The 14,394-nt window shown below is 46.8% G+C and overlaps 1 protein-coding gene across 3 annotated transcripts in view; it reads right to left on the bottom strand.

Annotated features, from left to right (window-relative positions):
- Positions 1–14,394, bottom strand: part of PCSK5 (proprotein convertase subtilisin/kexin type 5) — a 1,619,480-nt gene that overhangs the window by 1,121,694 nt on the left and 483,392 nt on the right. For all 3 annotated transcript variants that reach the window (XM_069625842.1, XM_069625844.1, XM_069625843.1), the window contains exon 6: positions 13,726–13,814. In XM_069625842.1, the coding sequence (XP_069481943.1) occupies positions 13,726–13,814 (89 nt within the window). The remainder of the gene's footprint in view (positions 1–13,725; positions 13,815–14,394) is intronic.

Below are 14,394 nucleotides of genomic sequence, written 5' to 3'. Positions count from 1 at the left end.
AAACCTTGTGACTATTCTGTGTACACCCAAAGTGGGAATCGTGCATGCGGCTCTTCCATGCATTGCCTGCTCTTTTCTTTTCAAAGTCTTTGTTGCTAATTTATACTTATAGGCTATCGTTTTGTGTTACTATTCTCTTTTCGGCTTTGGGGTACTGGCCTCCCTGAAGCTGCCCCCACGCGCTCCCCCCCCTGACTCCCACAGAGGTGCTTAACCCACACGTGCATCAATCACCCACAGACACTTTCGCTACAGTCCATCTCTATGCGTGATACTACGCAACTCCCTTCTTGCAATACTGTAAGACAGCATGATACTACATACTTCTTCATATTATGTTCACAACTAACATCACCATCCACTAAACATTCTCATGTGAACACCCCATGATATTTCAGGTGACCTCTCCCTTACAGCCTACACATACAAATCAGGAAGACGAGGGCATCGACTAACAAGACAGAAGAGAAATACCCAACAGTGCAAATTGCAAGGTAGCGGTCCCACTAAACTACATGTGAACATAGGCAATGGTGTGTCCATGGCAGCCTAATGTTAATTCGCCTTTCAATGGTCTCTTCCTCCTGGACACGGAGCACAATTTCTTACAGGCTGTAGAGAGGACAAGATTTCCCCACATGTGAAGTAAAATTAGGCAAGGCCTTACTTGGGTTATTGTACATTTGGGTGACGGGATTAGAGCTTGCAATCGCTTGTTGGTGGGAATTAGGCTTCAAATAAGTCTAAAAGTAAGGATTTGAGTTTGAATAATCGGACCCAGAGACGATGGACCATCTGCCAAGTCCCAAGATAGGGCTAGAGCGTGAAATAGCGATTGGATTTATTAAACAAAAGATGCACTAAATAGTTAGGGGGGCATAGATTTCATTGGTCCAATTAGAACAGTAAATCCAGATTGCAGCATCCCCAGTTTACATAGTAATGCCAGGTTCCAGTATTCCCAAGTATCATAGTAAAGACAGATTCAACTATGACCAGTTAATGCAGTAAGGACAGATTGTGGTATGCCCCATTAGCAAAGGAAGGGCAAATACCAGTATGCACAGTGAGCAAAGCAAGGATAGATTCCAGTATTCCCAGTAAGTACAGTAAGGGCAGCTTCCATTTTGACCAATTGGTCCAGTACGGCCAGACTCAACTGTTCACAGCCAGCACAGTAAGGCGGCACTCCATTATGAATACAAGGCCATCTTTGCAAACTCCTCCTTTTTAAACCAAGTCTGCCCTTGGCCCTGTCCCTTCTGTCATAGCCAGCATAGATTTGAGAGAAGAGGTGGGACTAGGAGCAGGCATGCTTTGATAGAAAAGGCAAGCAGGAATGTGAACTACAAGGAGAGCTAAGCCCCGCCAGCCAAACCTGTCATGAAGAGAGCTTCCCCCTGCAATCCACTTGCATCCCCCTCTGTGTGCAGGTTCATTCAAACAGCATTGGAAGTTGGGGCCACAGCCCGGGAAGGGGGTGGGCTAAGGCTGCAACATCCAATCATGATTTGATGAATGAACAGGAGAAGAGAAGGGAAACAACAAGCCAACTTGGGGCATCCGTACAGAGAGGTTAGGTTGTAGCAAGTCTCCATCAACAGATTCAGCTCAGAGCTCAGCTTCAAATCCCCAATCAGTGTGGAATCCTGCAAGATAAAATGGCACCCGAGACTGCATGCCAGGCTGCAGGGTCGGCAACATCACATACAGCTATGTGGATACAGGAATAACTGTCTTCTATATTGTCAAGGATATTATAAAGTTCAAACATATCAGATAATGTAAAGACGACTTGCACTTGGGAGATGACAAACTAAGCAATTTGATTTAATCCAGAATAGGGCAGTGCCCTCACTGCCAAACCAACTAATTGCATTTCCTAATGACATTTTACGATCAATGTCACGGAAGGAGGCAGGCGACAGAACTTCGCCCTGCACTATTAATAGCTGGTCCTGCGCATCCTGGATGCCTGATCAATTGCATTTCCGGCTCAGAAATCCTACTTTCTGTTGAGTCTTGCCCTTTTTAAGGGAAGCATTGCTTATTTGCGCTGTGTGCCATTAAATGATCGAAGCAGGTCATCAAAAATAAGAGCGAGCACCCTAAAATACTACACATGCAACAGCGTTCCTCAAACCCCCTAGCTGGTTAACCACTGCTGGGTTTTAGGACCCCCAAGGTCTTCAGAGCTGCCAGACCATAAGAATGAGAAATTCTGTTTCTGGTCAACTATACTGCCTTTCATTCTTCGACCGGTGCTAAAACTTAAATTGTGACGTCATACGAACAGACAATGGGGCACAGTAAAATCAGTGTATTGTTATGGATCCAGAGTATGCATTGTTTTCACCTGGAGGATAATAGATACAGCATGAAGAGATTCCAACAATGATGTATAATGTAGGCATTTAAAAATGGCACCATCCTGTCAGGGGTGACCTATGTGATAGGGCTGTCAAGGGGGGGGGTGGAAGGATGACGAATCTCAACCTTGAGCAGGAGGCTACCACGATGTTTGCCGGAGCCAGTCTTGCCCCAGAGGCATGGTGATGGAGTAGGGAGGGCCACAATCTCTGACCCTCCCGCTCACGTCCCTATTTGCAAGTGGCATTTTTGGTTGTTGTAAAACAATCTTTATTGGTATATGATTTCACATTACAAGCAATCATCGTTGGACAGATCTTGCATGAATTTTGTAACAAATGCAATATCAAACAGCCAGTCTGCCCTGAAAACCCCTCCCCCCCCTTTCTGGTTCACACTGCGTCTTGGTTCCTACCCTCTTGTCCCCTTCCCCTCCTCCACCCCCACGTCAGCCCCTATATATCCTGTACCCCCCTCCACCCCTCCTCACCCCTCCTCACCCCCCCTAAACTCTGTTCCAATACTGAGAGACTTTCATTTACATTCTAGAGATATGCCCTCAGTAGGGACACTTCCACTCCTTGTACCTTATTTTCCAGTGGGGATCTTGAGCGTGATCCTTCTCCTCCTCCTCCTCCTCCTCCTCCTCCTCCTTCTTCTGTTGATACTGCCCCTTCACCTGTCTCTCGTTCAACTCTTCACTTCCTCACAGTTCAACACAGGCTTCCCTCTGCTGGGCTTGGGCTTGTCTTTCTCTTTCTGGGGGTTTTCTTCCCCACATTCTGTCCTTCACACTTAATTTTCACTTTACCACAGTTCAGCACAGGCTAACCTCTGTAGGCTCGAGTCTGTCTTTTCCTTTTACTGTCGAAGACTTTCAAAACTGCAAGGATTTTACATAGACCTCTGCATGACCATGTCGACATCTTTTAGAACAATTTGACAATCAACAATCTTCACAGCACCAATGCTCCTTGGTACTTGTAGTTTTACTTTTGCCCTCTTGGCATCTTTCAAAGTTCATATATATTACTTTTCACTCAATCAATTGTCTTTCGGATCGTGGTTCCTTTCTTGCCTTTCGTTTCCTGCTTTCAGAACATTTCAGAGAGACTTACGAATGTGCAATTTTGCTTTGCAGGACCAGTCTGCTACTTAGTATACCTTTCTCTGTATTCAATCATTGCTCTCTTCATTATGCATTTTATCGGCACATGCACAACCTTCAAATCATCTTACATGCCTTTTCTTGCTCTTAACACAAACCAGGCTTTGATTTGCTTTCGATAACTCACTGGTCTTGTTAATTGGGCTTGTACCTTCAATGCTTTTCCCATAGCAGTCAAGACCATTACCAGCGCCTCCTTTGCTCGTTCCCAACTCCGTTGTTCACCAGGGAGGGTAGCAGGCCTGGAAGCACTTTAAAGGTTTGTCTTTTCCTCTTTTCCGCTCACTCGTTTTCGGTCGTGGAACGCTTATGGCTATCCGAAAGGATGGAATTCTCCCCTGGCGCTCTCTCATTCTCTGCAGCACCGATCAGCCCCTTGGCCTTCCAACTTCCATAGCCTGGTTCCCAGCAGCTCTGAAAGAGCGGTTACTTCTTGGTCCCAGCCTCGCCCAGAGTGTGCCTGTGCACACCGCCTTTCATCCTGACAGGCGTTTGTGATTTGCATTACATGCCTAACTCTGCCTGATCTCATTAGAGGGACAGAGCCATTGCAAGTCTGAGGTAATCCTCCTGGCCTCATTCCTTATTTTCCTTGGCTCAGTAGTGTTATCAATGTGAAGAGGGGAAGAATTATGGGAGTTGTAATTTCCCATAAAATAAGCAGGGATAGGGGTTAGATAGGTTAAGGAAAAAGGGAAATCTCATGTCTCATCATCAGGTGCTTCACCCTCCAGTCTCCGAGGACACCCTACCCAGGTGATCCTCCCTCGCTTCCCCCCCACCTCCCCCAGGGTCGGGACCTAAAAGCAATGGCGTTTCCCTGGCTACCCGAGTATGGGATCCCCGGGGACTTAGGCTGTGTGAAAATCCAGAGGGTGTTTCACAGCTGTGTATTAAACCTTACACTTGCTTCCCCCCTCTTGCATCGTGCTGCACACCCCTGTGCAGCGCTTGCTTCTTTCCTCCCAGGGGCCTCAGTCCCTCACCTGGGATTCCCGCCTCCAGGTTTGCTGTACTGGCCAAGTGTCAATCTGTGAAAGCACGTGCCTCTTACTCCCAGGCAACCTTGCAGCTGTTCCTGCCTCATCCCTGGGCTACTTTAAAGGCCGGGCTCTCCTTTATCAATGTCTCCTTCCCTTCGGCTTCACTTTGCGCTCTCCAAGGAGTGTCTAGAAGGCTGCCTTGCCATGTGCTCTCCCCGCTGACTCACCGCTCCAGGCACCAACTTGTTCCTCAGTCTCAACGATCTGATCGCTCTGCACCCAGCATAGCACCTCATTCCTGTGTCCTGGAGCTTTCACTCCTGCTCAAATGCTGATGATCCTTCTGTGACCACACCTTCTGGACCAACTGCCATGTTCTCTGTGGCACAACAGCGTCAGGGCTCACAGAAACGTCTTGTGCATGCCCTGTCACAGGTCGCCTGCCACCGCTTTTCTCTTCTGTTGTGGGAGGGCCTCCTGCCCTCTAACCTGGCCAGTCGCCAACTCCAGATCACCACTAGTCCGCTCCTTGCCGCCATCTCCTCCAGATGAAAGAAGGGGGTGCCCAGCACAAAGCTGCTGCTCTTTTCATCCCAGACCCATGCCTTCAGGACACCACAAAATGGCAGACAAAGCCTCTGCTGGTCTTTCTTCTCTGGCCTTTCACAGGCCCATTTCGGGCCCCTTTTAACTCATTTGTTGCACACTGGGTAGGCGGATGGGGCACAACCAATATCCAACCCTATTCAGTTTCACCAATTCAGGTTGCAGGATTTTAACAGGATTTTAGCCAAGGCATATAGCGGAGATCAGAAATCACATCCAAGCTGTTCAGCATCAAGCATCGCCCCCTCTGCAAGTGACTTTTAATCATCACATGCTTGCTGTACATCACGCAGACCAGTGTTCTCGGTTTACTTTCAGACCCCTATGCGGGAAGCCAGACACTATCCGCCCTATGAGGAAGAGAGGCACTGAAGAGCAAAAGCTAAGAAACACCCATCTTACCTCGCACCAACAGCACTGGCACCTCGACGGATGTTACAGGGATGCTGAAACTGACAATCCTAACATCGGACAGACATCACAAACCCTGGCAGATCCCCTTTGGAAAAGGAGGTGCAGCTAAATGGACATTGTATGCTTGTTTCTCTGTACAACCCAGCCCCTGAGAGGTTGGGGGAGTGGTCTGATTTAGTGTGCATTTGTAAGGCACTTAAACATCAAGAAATTGTGTTTAAAAGTGCCCACAGGGCAAGGGGAGGGAACAAGGGAGCAAAACAAGACAATGGAATAAAGTAACAATGATGAGCAAAAGGCAGAGGCGGTCCTACTGGGCCTTGTGAACTTTCGGAGCATGCAAGTGCAGAGAGAGAGAGGGGGGGGCATGGGCGGGGTGGGGGTGTAAGTGCTAGAGGTTCCACAGAGGGGGAAGTGCAGTGCAGTGACCACTTGGTAGGCGAGTTGTCACCTGTAAGTACAATAAGTGCTGGTCTGAGAGACAAAACATGCCAGTGGGTGCCCCAAAGGCAAGTGCGTATGGGGAGTGGAGGCTTTAGGTGATTGAACAGAAGGCTACGACCCAAAAAGGACACATAAGGGCCCAGGCCACCAATCTCGGCGACTGGAGGTTAGCCAGGGAGGGAGAGGGGGAAGGAAGTGGAGAAGAGGAAAGTCTTGAGGAGCTTGCAGACTTTGAAGAGATCTGGCTCAAGACGGAGTGGTAGGGTGTGGCTGTTCCAGAGCGTGGAGCCAGCCGAGGAAAGAGATCGGCCACCCTCTCGCTGCTTGGAGAAGTGCTTGACAAGCAGAGAGTTGGAGCCGAAAGATCAAGATCTGGAGACCAGTTTTTGGTGAGAGCAAGTTGTAGATAGCATGGTCCCAGGCTCCAGACAGCCTTGTGGATGATGCAGAGGGATTTGCATTTGATCCTTGCAGCAACTGGGAGCCAGTGGAGAGATATTAGGGCTGTAGATATGCAGTCCCTGGACATGAAGCCAAGGATAAGTCTTGCAGCCTAGTCTGGACTAGCTGGAAGGGGCGGAGAGAAGAGGGTACATTAAGGAAGATGCTGTTGCAATAGTCCAGCCTAGAGAGTACCAGAGCTCTAAATTAATTGAGTTTCTGAGAAAAAGTAAGGAAATGGAGGGTACCTCTGAGGAGGTGGAGTTGAAAATGACTTCTTGTCAAGGTCCAGGATGTGAGGAAGGAGAGAGAGAAAAGTCAAAGATGATTCCAAGGTTTCTGGCTTCAGATGAGGGAGAGCCCATAGAGGGTGGCCACAGTGAAGGGAGGAAAGAAGGAACAGGAGTCCCAATAGGAAGAATCACAGTCTTGCTGGGAATGAGATGGTTCAGTTATAAAATGGGCCACAGGAGCAGATGAGTGTACCAGCCAATGAGAATGGGAAAAGATGGCTACAGTCCACACTTGTCAGTATAAACTAGCAGAGAGTATTGAATGTGAGGTATTGGTCGATGCGAGAAAGTGGTACTTGGGTGTGAGTGTGTATGTGAGTAAACAAGGTTAAATGGGGGAGTAAGTGAGTGAGTGACAAAGGTGACCAGAAGAGCGAAAGGAGGGTGAGTGCAAGAGAACGGTTGGAGTTTATAGTGGAAAGGAGAGTAGTGTAGATGGGAGCATAAAGAGGAAAGGTATGTGGCAAATGGTCAAGAGTAGATGGCAGTGGAATACCTCCTTTTCCTTATCTTGCGGGTTTCACACAGCCCTTATACAAGGTTTGCCTCCAGGAGTATGACTCCCTTCTCCTGATGTAGCTCTATATAGTTTCCAATAAAGCCAGGGGGAACAACTCCCCTGCACTGGTGGCTCCCACACAACTCCCTGTTCAGGACCAGGACAATGCCGCCTATCTCCAGATATTGCTTGAATTGCTTGGCATGGTTCAAAACAAGGTCAAGGGGAATTACTCCCTTCCACTGGCATTGTTTGGCGCAGTTCCTTCTCACTGCTTTCAGCTTGATGTACACTTTGCCACTCAGGTTTGTTTTAGCAAAGCCCAAAATATTGTGGGTGGTCCCTGTCCCTTCTCTAATGGTCAGCGGTTCTCCCTTTCCCACAATGAAGATTTCCTCCAATACACTCAGTATCGGCTTACAGGTCCCAGCCCCTTCACTGGTGGTTAGTGGTTTTCTCTTTCCCACTGTGACTAAGACAATTTCCTCTTATGCGCACGTATCTGCTTTCGAGTCCCAGACCCTTCTCTGGTTGTACCAAGTAGTGGGCTTCCCACTACTGAAGCGAGTGAGAGCTTTGTGAACCAACCTCCCTTCGACGTTTGCATCTCCTTCGGTACTCCTGTACCTCCTGTTGCCTTTTGTGGGAACGTGGTACATCACCGGGACTTCCTGGGACTGCAGGTCTTCTGTCCAGCTCTGCTGGTTCACTGCCATGGCTCAGTCGGCTGCACGAACTTCCTTTACTTGTTCTGTGACTCCACTCGCCTGCTTGGTCAGCTGCTTGGGTTTGCTTCTGCAAAACCGTAGAGGACTCCCATGGCACTTCACTGGCGTCCTCTTCCCTCCAGTCATTCGGCAGCATCTGATCTCTCACGCTGGTTTGCTTCAACGTCTGCTGCCAGACCTGGCAGGATTTGGCACGACTGTGCTTGACACATTTGGTAGTCCTTTGTTCCTTTTTATACATTGTATCGAGTTCCTCCCATGTGGAAAAAAATCCTTTGTCTCTGTTAACTGACTCCTCATGCCTCGTCAGGGTCACCTCGTACCAGTAAAAGCAAAGTCAATGACCTTCATGCGTACAGGCACGTTATAAATGACATATCATGTATCCTGTGTTCTTCGTCCTAGTGCTTTTGGATTTAGGTTGATCTCTGGTAAGGAAACAGTGCATGGGCTGACTTTCAACAAAGTGGTTCTAAACAATGGAAATGGCTAGGAATTGTTGTGGAGAGACAACATTCAATGGGCTGTATCCCATGTGATCATCCTTGTCCCCAAAGGGGGGAGTGCCTCCCCCTGAGGTCCTCCCACATTAAACTACCCCAGAGGGGGACTATTAGGTAGAGGCCACACCTCGCTAGCCTCATGGAAAAGGGCTCCCCTTTGGCGAGAAGTGACGACAACTTGTGAACCGCCACAGGAGGTTAGCGAGAGAAAATAGAGAGTTGAAGGAAGGGACAGGAGGGAACAAGCATCAAGTTCAGGAATAAAGATCATGAGAGGGGCAAGAGCGACAGAGGTCTGGGCATTTGGAAGGCACCATTTGCTGTTTGAAGACCATTATATTTCTTGTGGGACCCCAGGCTAGGATCCACCTAAAAGAACCCTTTGGCAGGGAGATGGATGAGGCTGTTCCCTTTAGGTCATTTCGGAAGCAACCCGTGGAGAGAGGAAACCGAGCGTTTAAGGAAAAAACTTTGGAAAATATCCAATCCCTGTTCACACAATCCGGAAATAAATATCGATCTGGATTTATTATGAAATTAATTTGGAAGAAAGAGAAAGACAGGGTACTCCACTCCGTGGCTCCATGAAGAAGGCTGTGACCCATCAAAGCCGAAACGTCCTGGGACCCCCCCACCACCCTGGTGGGCAGGGATCCCCCTTGAATCTTAGTTAAGATCTATTTCAGAGACGTCGATCAAATACCATTTTTTGGTCACCCTTTAGCCTGGCTATGTTACAATCAGAATAATATAAAAGCAGAATGTATTAGTGGCAACATGATGCCTTCATACTACTGTCATATTTTGGATTAATGTCAATATACCGCACATGCTTGTATGAACTGACTTTACTTTCTGTTTCATGCCTTGCATCTTTATTGTTTTACACTTTATTGTCTATTGGGGGTGAAATATGTGCAAACCCCCCCCTGTTTTGTATGATATTTACAAGTTTTTCATAAAATGTTTAAAGAAATAAGGACAAGCCACTTAATAAAAGCTTGTCTTGCATAAACTAATGATCTTGTACATGTGGATGATTACTGTTGTTTTTCATGTACTGCTATCTTTGGTAACTATATAAATTGCGACACCCAAAGATAGGTTACTGTCTTTAAACTTATACTGCAAAAAATATATTGTAGTCAGCTTAGACTTCCCCAGTCAGGACAAACCCCTCTTGTTGTACGCATTTGTTTCCAGCCCTCAGTCCTGAATCTGGTTTGGGCTTTCCCTCCAGTATACACCCTTTAGGCCCTCACCTCTAACCAGTAAGATTACAGATACTAGAGATTACAGATCTCTAGTTACCATCATCTTGGGGAATAGGGAAGTCTGGGCTAGGGTGACAGAAGCACACAGGAAGAAGAGAGAGGGAAGGCCCTTAGTTGAACCCTCCCCCTTTGAAATAATAAAAACCTTTGCAATGTTTCTGAGAGGTGGTGTGTTCTTGAGGCCATCTGTGACACGTATGCACTTCTGCTTGGGAGAGCATCCGTCAACCTGCATGATATAGATGCTTATGCCCAGGCTTCTTTCAATTCTTCCATGGTACGTCGACAAATGATTTAGTGCTGGGGGAAGTGAGCCTTATCCTTGATCAACAGGTATCCCAGTTCAGGCAGGCCTGGTAGCAATTGGTTATTAATACAAGAAAATAAAAACAAAAGTCTTCAGCGTGGCATATTTATTTTGTCCTAAATGTCTGGGAGGAGATTTTTAATAAAATGTTCTGAGACCTCCAAAACCTGCAGCTGGTTACAATCCGAGGATGAACCACACTCAAGAAATGTTACCAGGGGAGTTAGACTGATACTTGAATAGGGATTCGACATGCCGAGTTATCCACTGTGAAGAGGATTCACTGCTACATTAAGACCATAGTTTATTGAATCGCATACTAGAAAGCGTGACCACTGGCAACTTATGAAACAGAGGGATTACTACAGCACCTTCCATTTTGCGTATTGGAATGATTTATAACAGGTCAAGTTGAAGGTACTGGACAGGGGATGTACTGTTCAATTTTCAAATTAGAGGCATGGTCTCTACAATCCCATATCACGCAAACTAATGCAGGAATCAAAGGAGAGGTTTTCAACTGTGATCCATGAGCGAACTCGGTACTGTGCATAGCAGCTTCACCAGATGCGGAATGCCCTCTAACACACACTGGGAATCAGCAATGAATCCTTGGTATGGAACCGCACTGAAGAGTGGACATGATTCCAGAACATTTTCATTTCTCCCAAATAAGGTAAGTATAGAAGAGCTAATGCCCCTTCTTCAGTGGGCGAGATCCTTAAATCACGCCCCAGTAGTCATGGAATGGTATCCACTAACCAATTGCCGGAGGTACATCAACAGATGACATTTGAGGGAAAGATCAGTTGGCATTCTCCATTGGCTTTAATGAGGAGATAAAGGACAAGACACATAATGGCGTCTCTTCACACTTAAGGGAGATTTGTGTGCTGCATAATCATTGCACATGAAGTGGGTGGCTAGAACGCAAGCAGACAAACTGTACAACGGCAATGTGCAAGGTAGAGGGACAAATCACAACAATAACACATTCAATAACAAATTGAAGTATTACACCAAAGAGCCAAAATTCTGCAATATCACAGGAACAGATAGGCAACTGGCACTTTAATTATAAAGTACCAAGTGGCATCCAATGCAGAGCTTGCACTACACACAATTGCAACATGGAAGATGGGCCTTTATTTAAAAATGGCTACGCCTTCTCTTTTAGGAAAAATAATCTGAGCCTGTGAGAAGAAAAGAATGGTGTAGCAACCACACTGGAGGAGGCTAACTCAGACACGAGTGAGTACAAGGAGTACATTACATTCGTGAGTTATAGCTGAGAAATTGGAACAAACAAATGCCCAACTGTTACAGATAGGACTGCACTGAAAAGAACCACTATGCACAAGGTGGAGAGGGAGAGAGAGAGAGGGAGAGGGAGAGAGAGAGAGAGATCAAACTACAGGGTATTTGTATTGTGTACAGGGATGTCAATTTCTAACAGAAATGACTTACAAGAACACATTTACAGATGGTGGAGGGTTTCCCACAAAGGGTGCCTCTACAACAGCACAATGGTACAAAGAGGGGAACAAATGGTGTGCCAGTTAAAACAGTTGGACATATACCACGGACAAAATAAACAGAAAAACTATTAAAGAAAACAGGTTCCTTACTAAAGTAACATTAACCTAAGGGGCGGGAGGGTGGGGGGGGGGGGGGGAGTGCTTCAAACTAAAGAGAAGAACTATCTAAATCTACAACATTACATTTTTAAGCATCACTGGAGGCGGCAGTGATGTCAGTTGTGCATTCTGGGGACATATTAGGTTTATAGCGCGTGAGGGAAAATGTAGCATGCATAAGGGGAATCCCTCAGCATGTGACAAACTTGGATGCTGTTGCCCTCTCAAGCGCAGCCCCATACTTGACCAATGTGCAGCTGCATTGTTAAGAATGTGTGGCAGGCGGACAGTGCAGAGGCCAGTTTCACAGCTCTTCCGAAGTGTGATGATCTACCCCAAGAGTCTGCAAACCATAGATCTCCAGAAGTGGATTACAAATCCAATCATTTGTAAGCCAAATGCAGTGGTGAGGGGTCATGGGAATAATAGTCCAAAACATCTGGAGGGCTGCATGTTGCAGAACCCTGGTCTAGCCAACCTTGAACGGGGGGCTGGCGGGATCCCACCAGCATCAACACAGCCAATACCCTCCTGCATACCGGTGTGGCCATAAGTCCTATATACAAAAATACATTTTTAAAAAGAAAACAGCGAGTGTAAATTGCACATTTAGCCCCTGTGTCAATTTCCCAATCTCCATGATTTTGTGCAGGTGGGAAAAGGTGGGTCACTCTGCCCTCTGTGGTGGAGAGCAGTGCACTTTGTCACTGCAGGCTGAATGGGGGCTTTCCCAACCGGCCTGGGGAATGTACAGCATGGTCTGGAAGACATTCTGGGCCGGATTCATGAAAGTGTTTTATAATGGTGCAATCCCATAGGAAAACGTTCTGTGAATCAGGCCCTCGGTGTCTGTCCCTGTCAGAGGCACAGCCACACCAATGCATGAACTGTATTAGGAGCACCTTTCAGTGTGGTGCAGCTTCTTTGACTTGCACACGCAACCGAATAAGGGAATTCCCCCTTTAAAAAGTGTTGGTGCTTCAACAGTACCTGCCCCTTTCAGAAGGACAAAAAAAAAAAATACTGTGCTTTTTCACAGACAGTATTTTCGGTAGTGCTTCTGCTATAGATTACTATTTGGAATCAATGAATGAAGTCTGAAGCCAGTCTTTAAGCGGGCACTCGCCGTCTCCAGCCATCTGAAGGGATTGGGTAGCAATGGGAGGCACAGCTGAAAACAGATTTCTTTTTTAGGGTGAACATTTTGTATCCGGAACGTTGGGGATTATAATCTCATGATAATAGATATTGCTTAACATTGACTATCTGGAAGCAGTTAGCCTTGCTCTCAGGTTTTCAGTGTTTTCACAACACCATGCACCGCCACTGCATGGCAGAATAAAGTAGAAACCAGTCGCATCTTTTCCAGCTTCAGATTTTCAGTACATCTTGGCTTTCCATGCACATTTCTCTCACAACTCCGGGCAACGCAATGGGCTAGTTTTATCTCCCCTTGAAATGCAGTTTGTGAAAATGGTCACCTGCAAATACATTTTTGCATGCACAGGTCCTTCGGGCGATCCTGACACACACAGACACACACACCCCTGTGTGTATGATTTACCTCCCCAAACTCCCAATATCAAAGTTGCATATATGGCACAGTTCATATTGTCAATAGCTTTGAAAGGACTCTGCATCAAAAACAACACAGCCATCGCCCACACAAACACCAGAGAAGCCAAACACAATCTCAGTAGTCTCTGCGAGCCCACCTGCGTACAAGAACCTGCCTTCTCTCAATGGAGATTGAGAGTCTGGAGCACTCACCAAACATCCCTACTGCACCTTCCATTATCACCACCTGCAAAAGCATGAAAATGCACCTTTTTCACCACACCGAATCCAGCCAGCCACCTACCATGCCATCCTTTTTCTGTCCAATTCTTCCTATCCTGTTGGGAAAACTCTCTCACTTATTTGTTGTATACATTTACACATTGCACACTCCTCCAAGACCCCTTGGGTAGGGTCAGCACTCTATAAAAGCTTAAATAAAATAAACAGGACACCATTTGCACCGTCAGACAGCTTTTTATGGAACACGATGGCACGTACCTCCGATCTTGGCATTAAAAGCAATTCCAACGGTGCAGTGAGAGTTGTTTGCTGTGGCCGCCACTTCCCCGGCACAGCGGGTTCCATGCCTGCAGGAGAAAAGGGCACCGTGAAATACAATGGATTGTATGCACAACAACCGGGCTGCTAGGTTTATTCGGGGAACATCCAGCCCATTATTAATGCACTGGTTGTCCTCACTTTCAATCATGTAAACACTATGCATGCAATGTATACTGAAGGCCATCAATCGGGAAATAGAAAACGGCTATGGATGCTGCACCCCCGCAACCAGCTAATCAGAGCAACAATGCACATGTAGTCTTAGAAAGAGTCATGTTTATTTATCAGTGCATAGTTTATTTTCCGGCCGTTTCTATTGTGTCTGTCAAATATTGTTTTATTTTTACATTGAATATAAAACGTTGCCATGCCTCTGACATGACTGAATGGCAGGCCTGTTTAATGTGAGCGCCCTGGAAATACTGGCTAGTGTATGGAAATCCTCCAGTATGGGCTTTAGGCCTAATTGGTGATGGAGCTGGGGGGACAGTGGGAGCAGGGAACAGTCGCCTCCCCTGGGTCCGTCTTCAATGCCCAGTGTGCTTCCCTGCCTTCTGCAGGGCTGGCACTCGCCTCACTTAATTCAAGTGCATGCGTGCAGAGTCC

This window comes from Ambystoma mexicanum, chromosome 6p (genome assembly GCF_040938575.1).
Source record: "Ambystoma mexicanum isolate Mex_15411 chromosome 6p, UKY_AmexF1_1, whole genome shotgun sequence".
NCBI classification, from domain to species: Eukaryota; Metazoa; Chordata; class Amphibia; order Caudata; family Ambystomatidae; genus Ambystoma; species Ambystoma mexicanum.
This window is presented reverse-complemented; position numbering and strand designations above follow the sequence as displayed.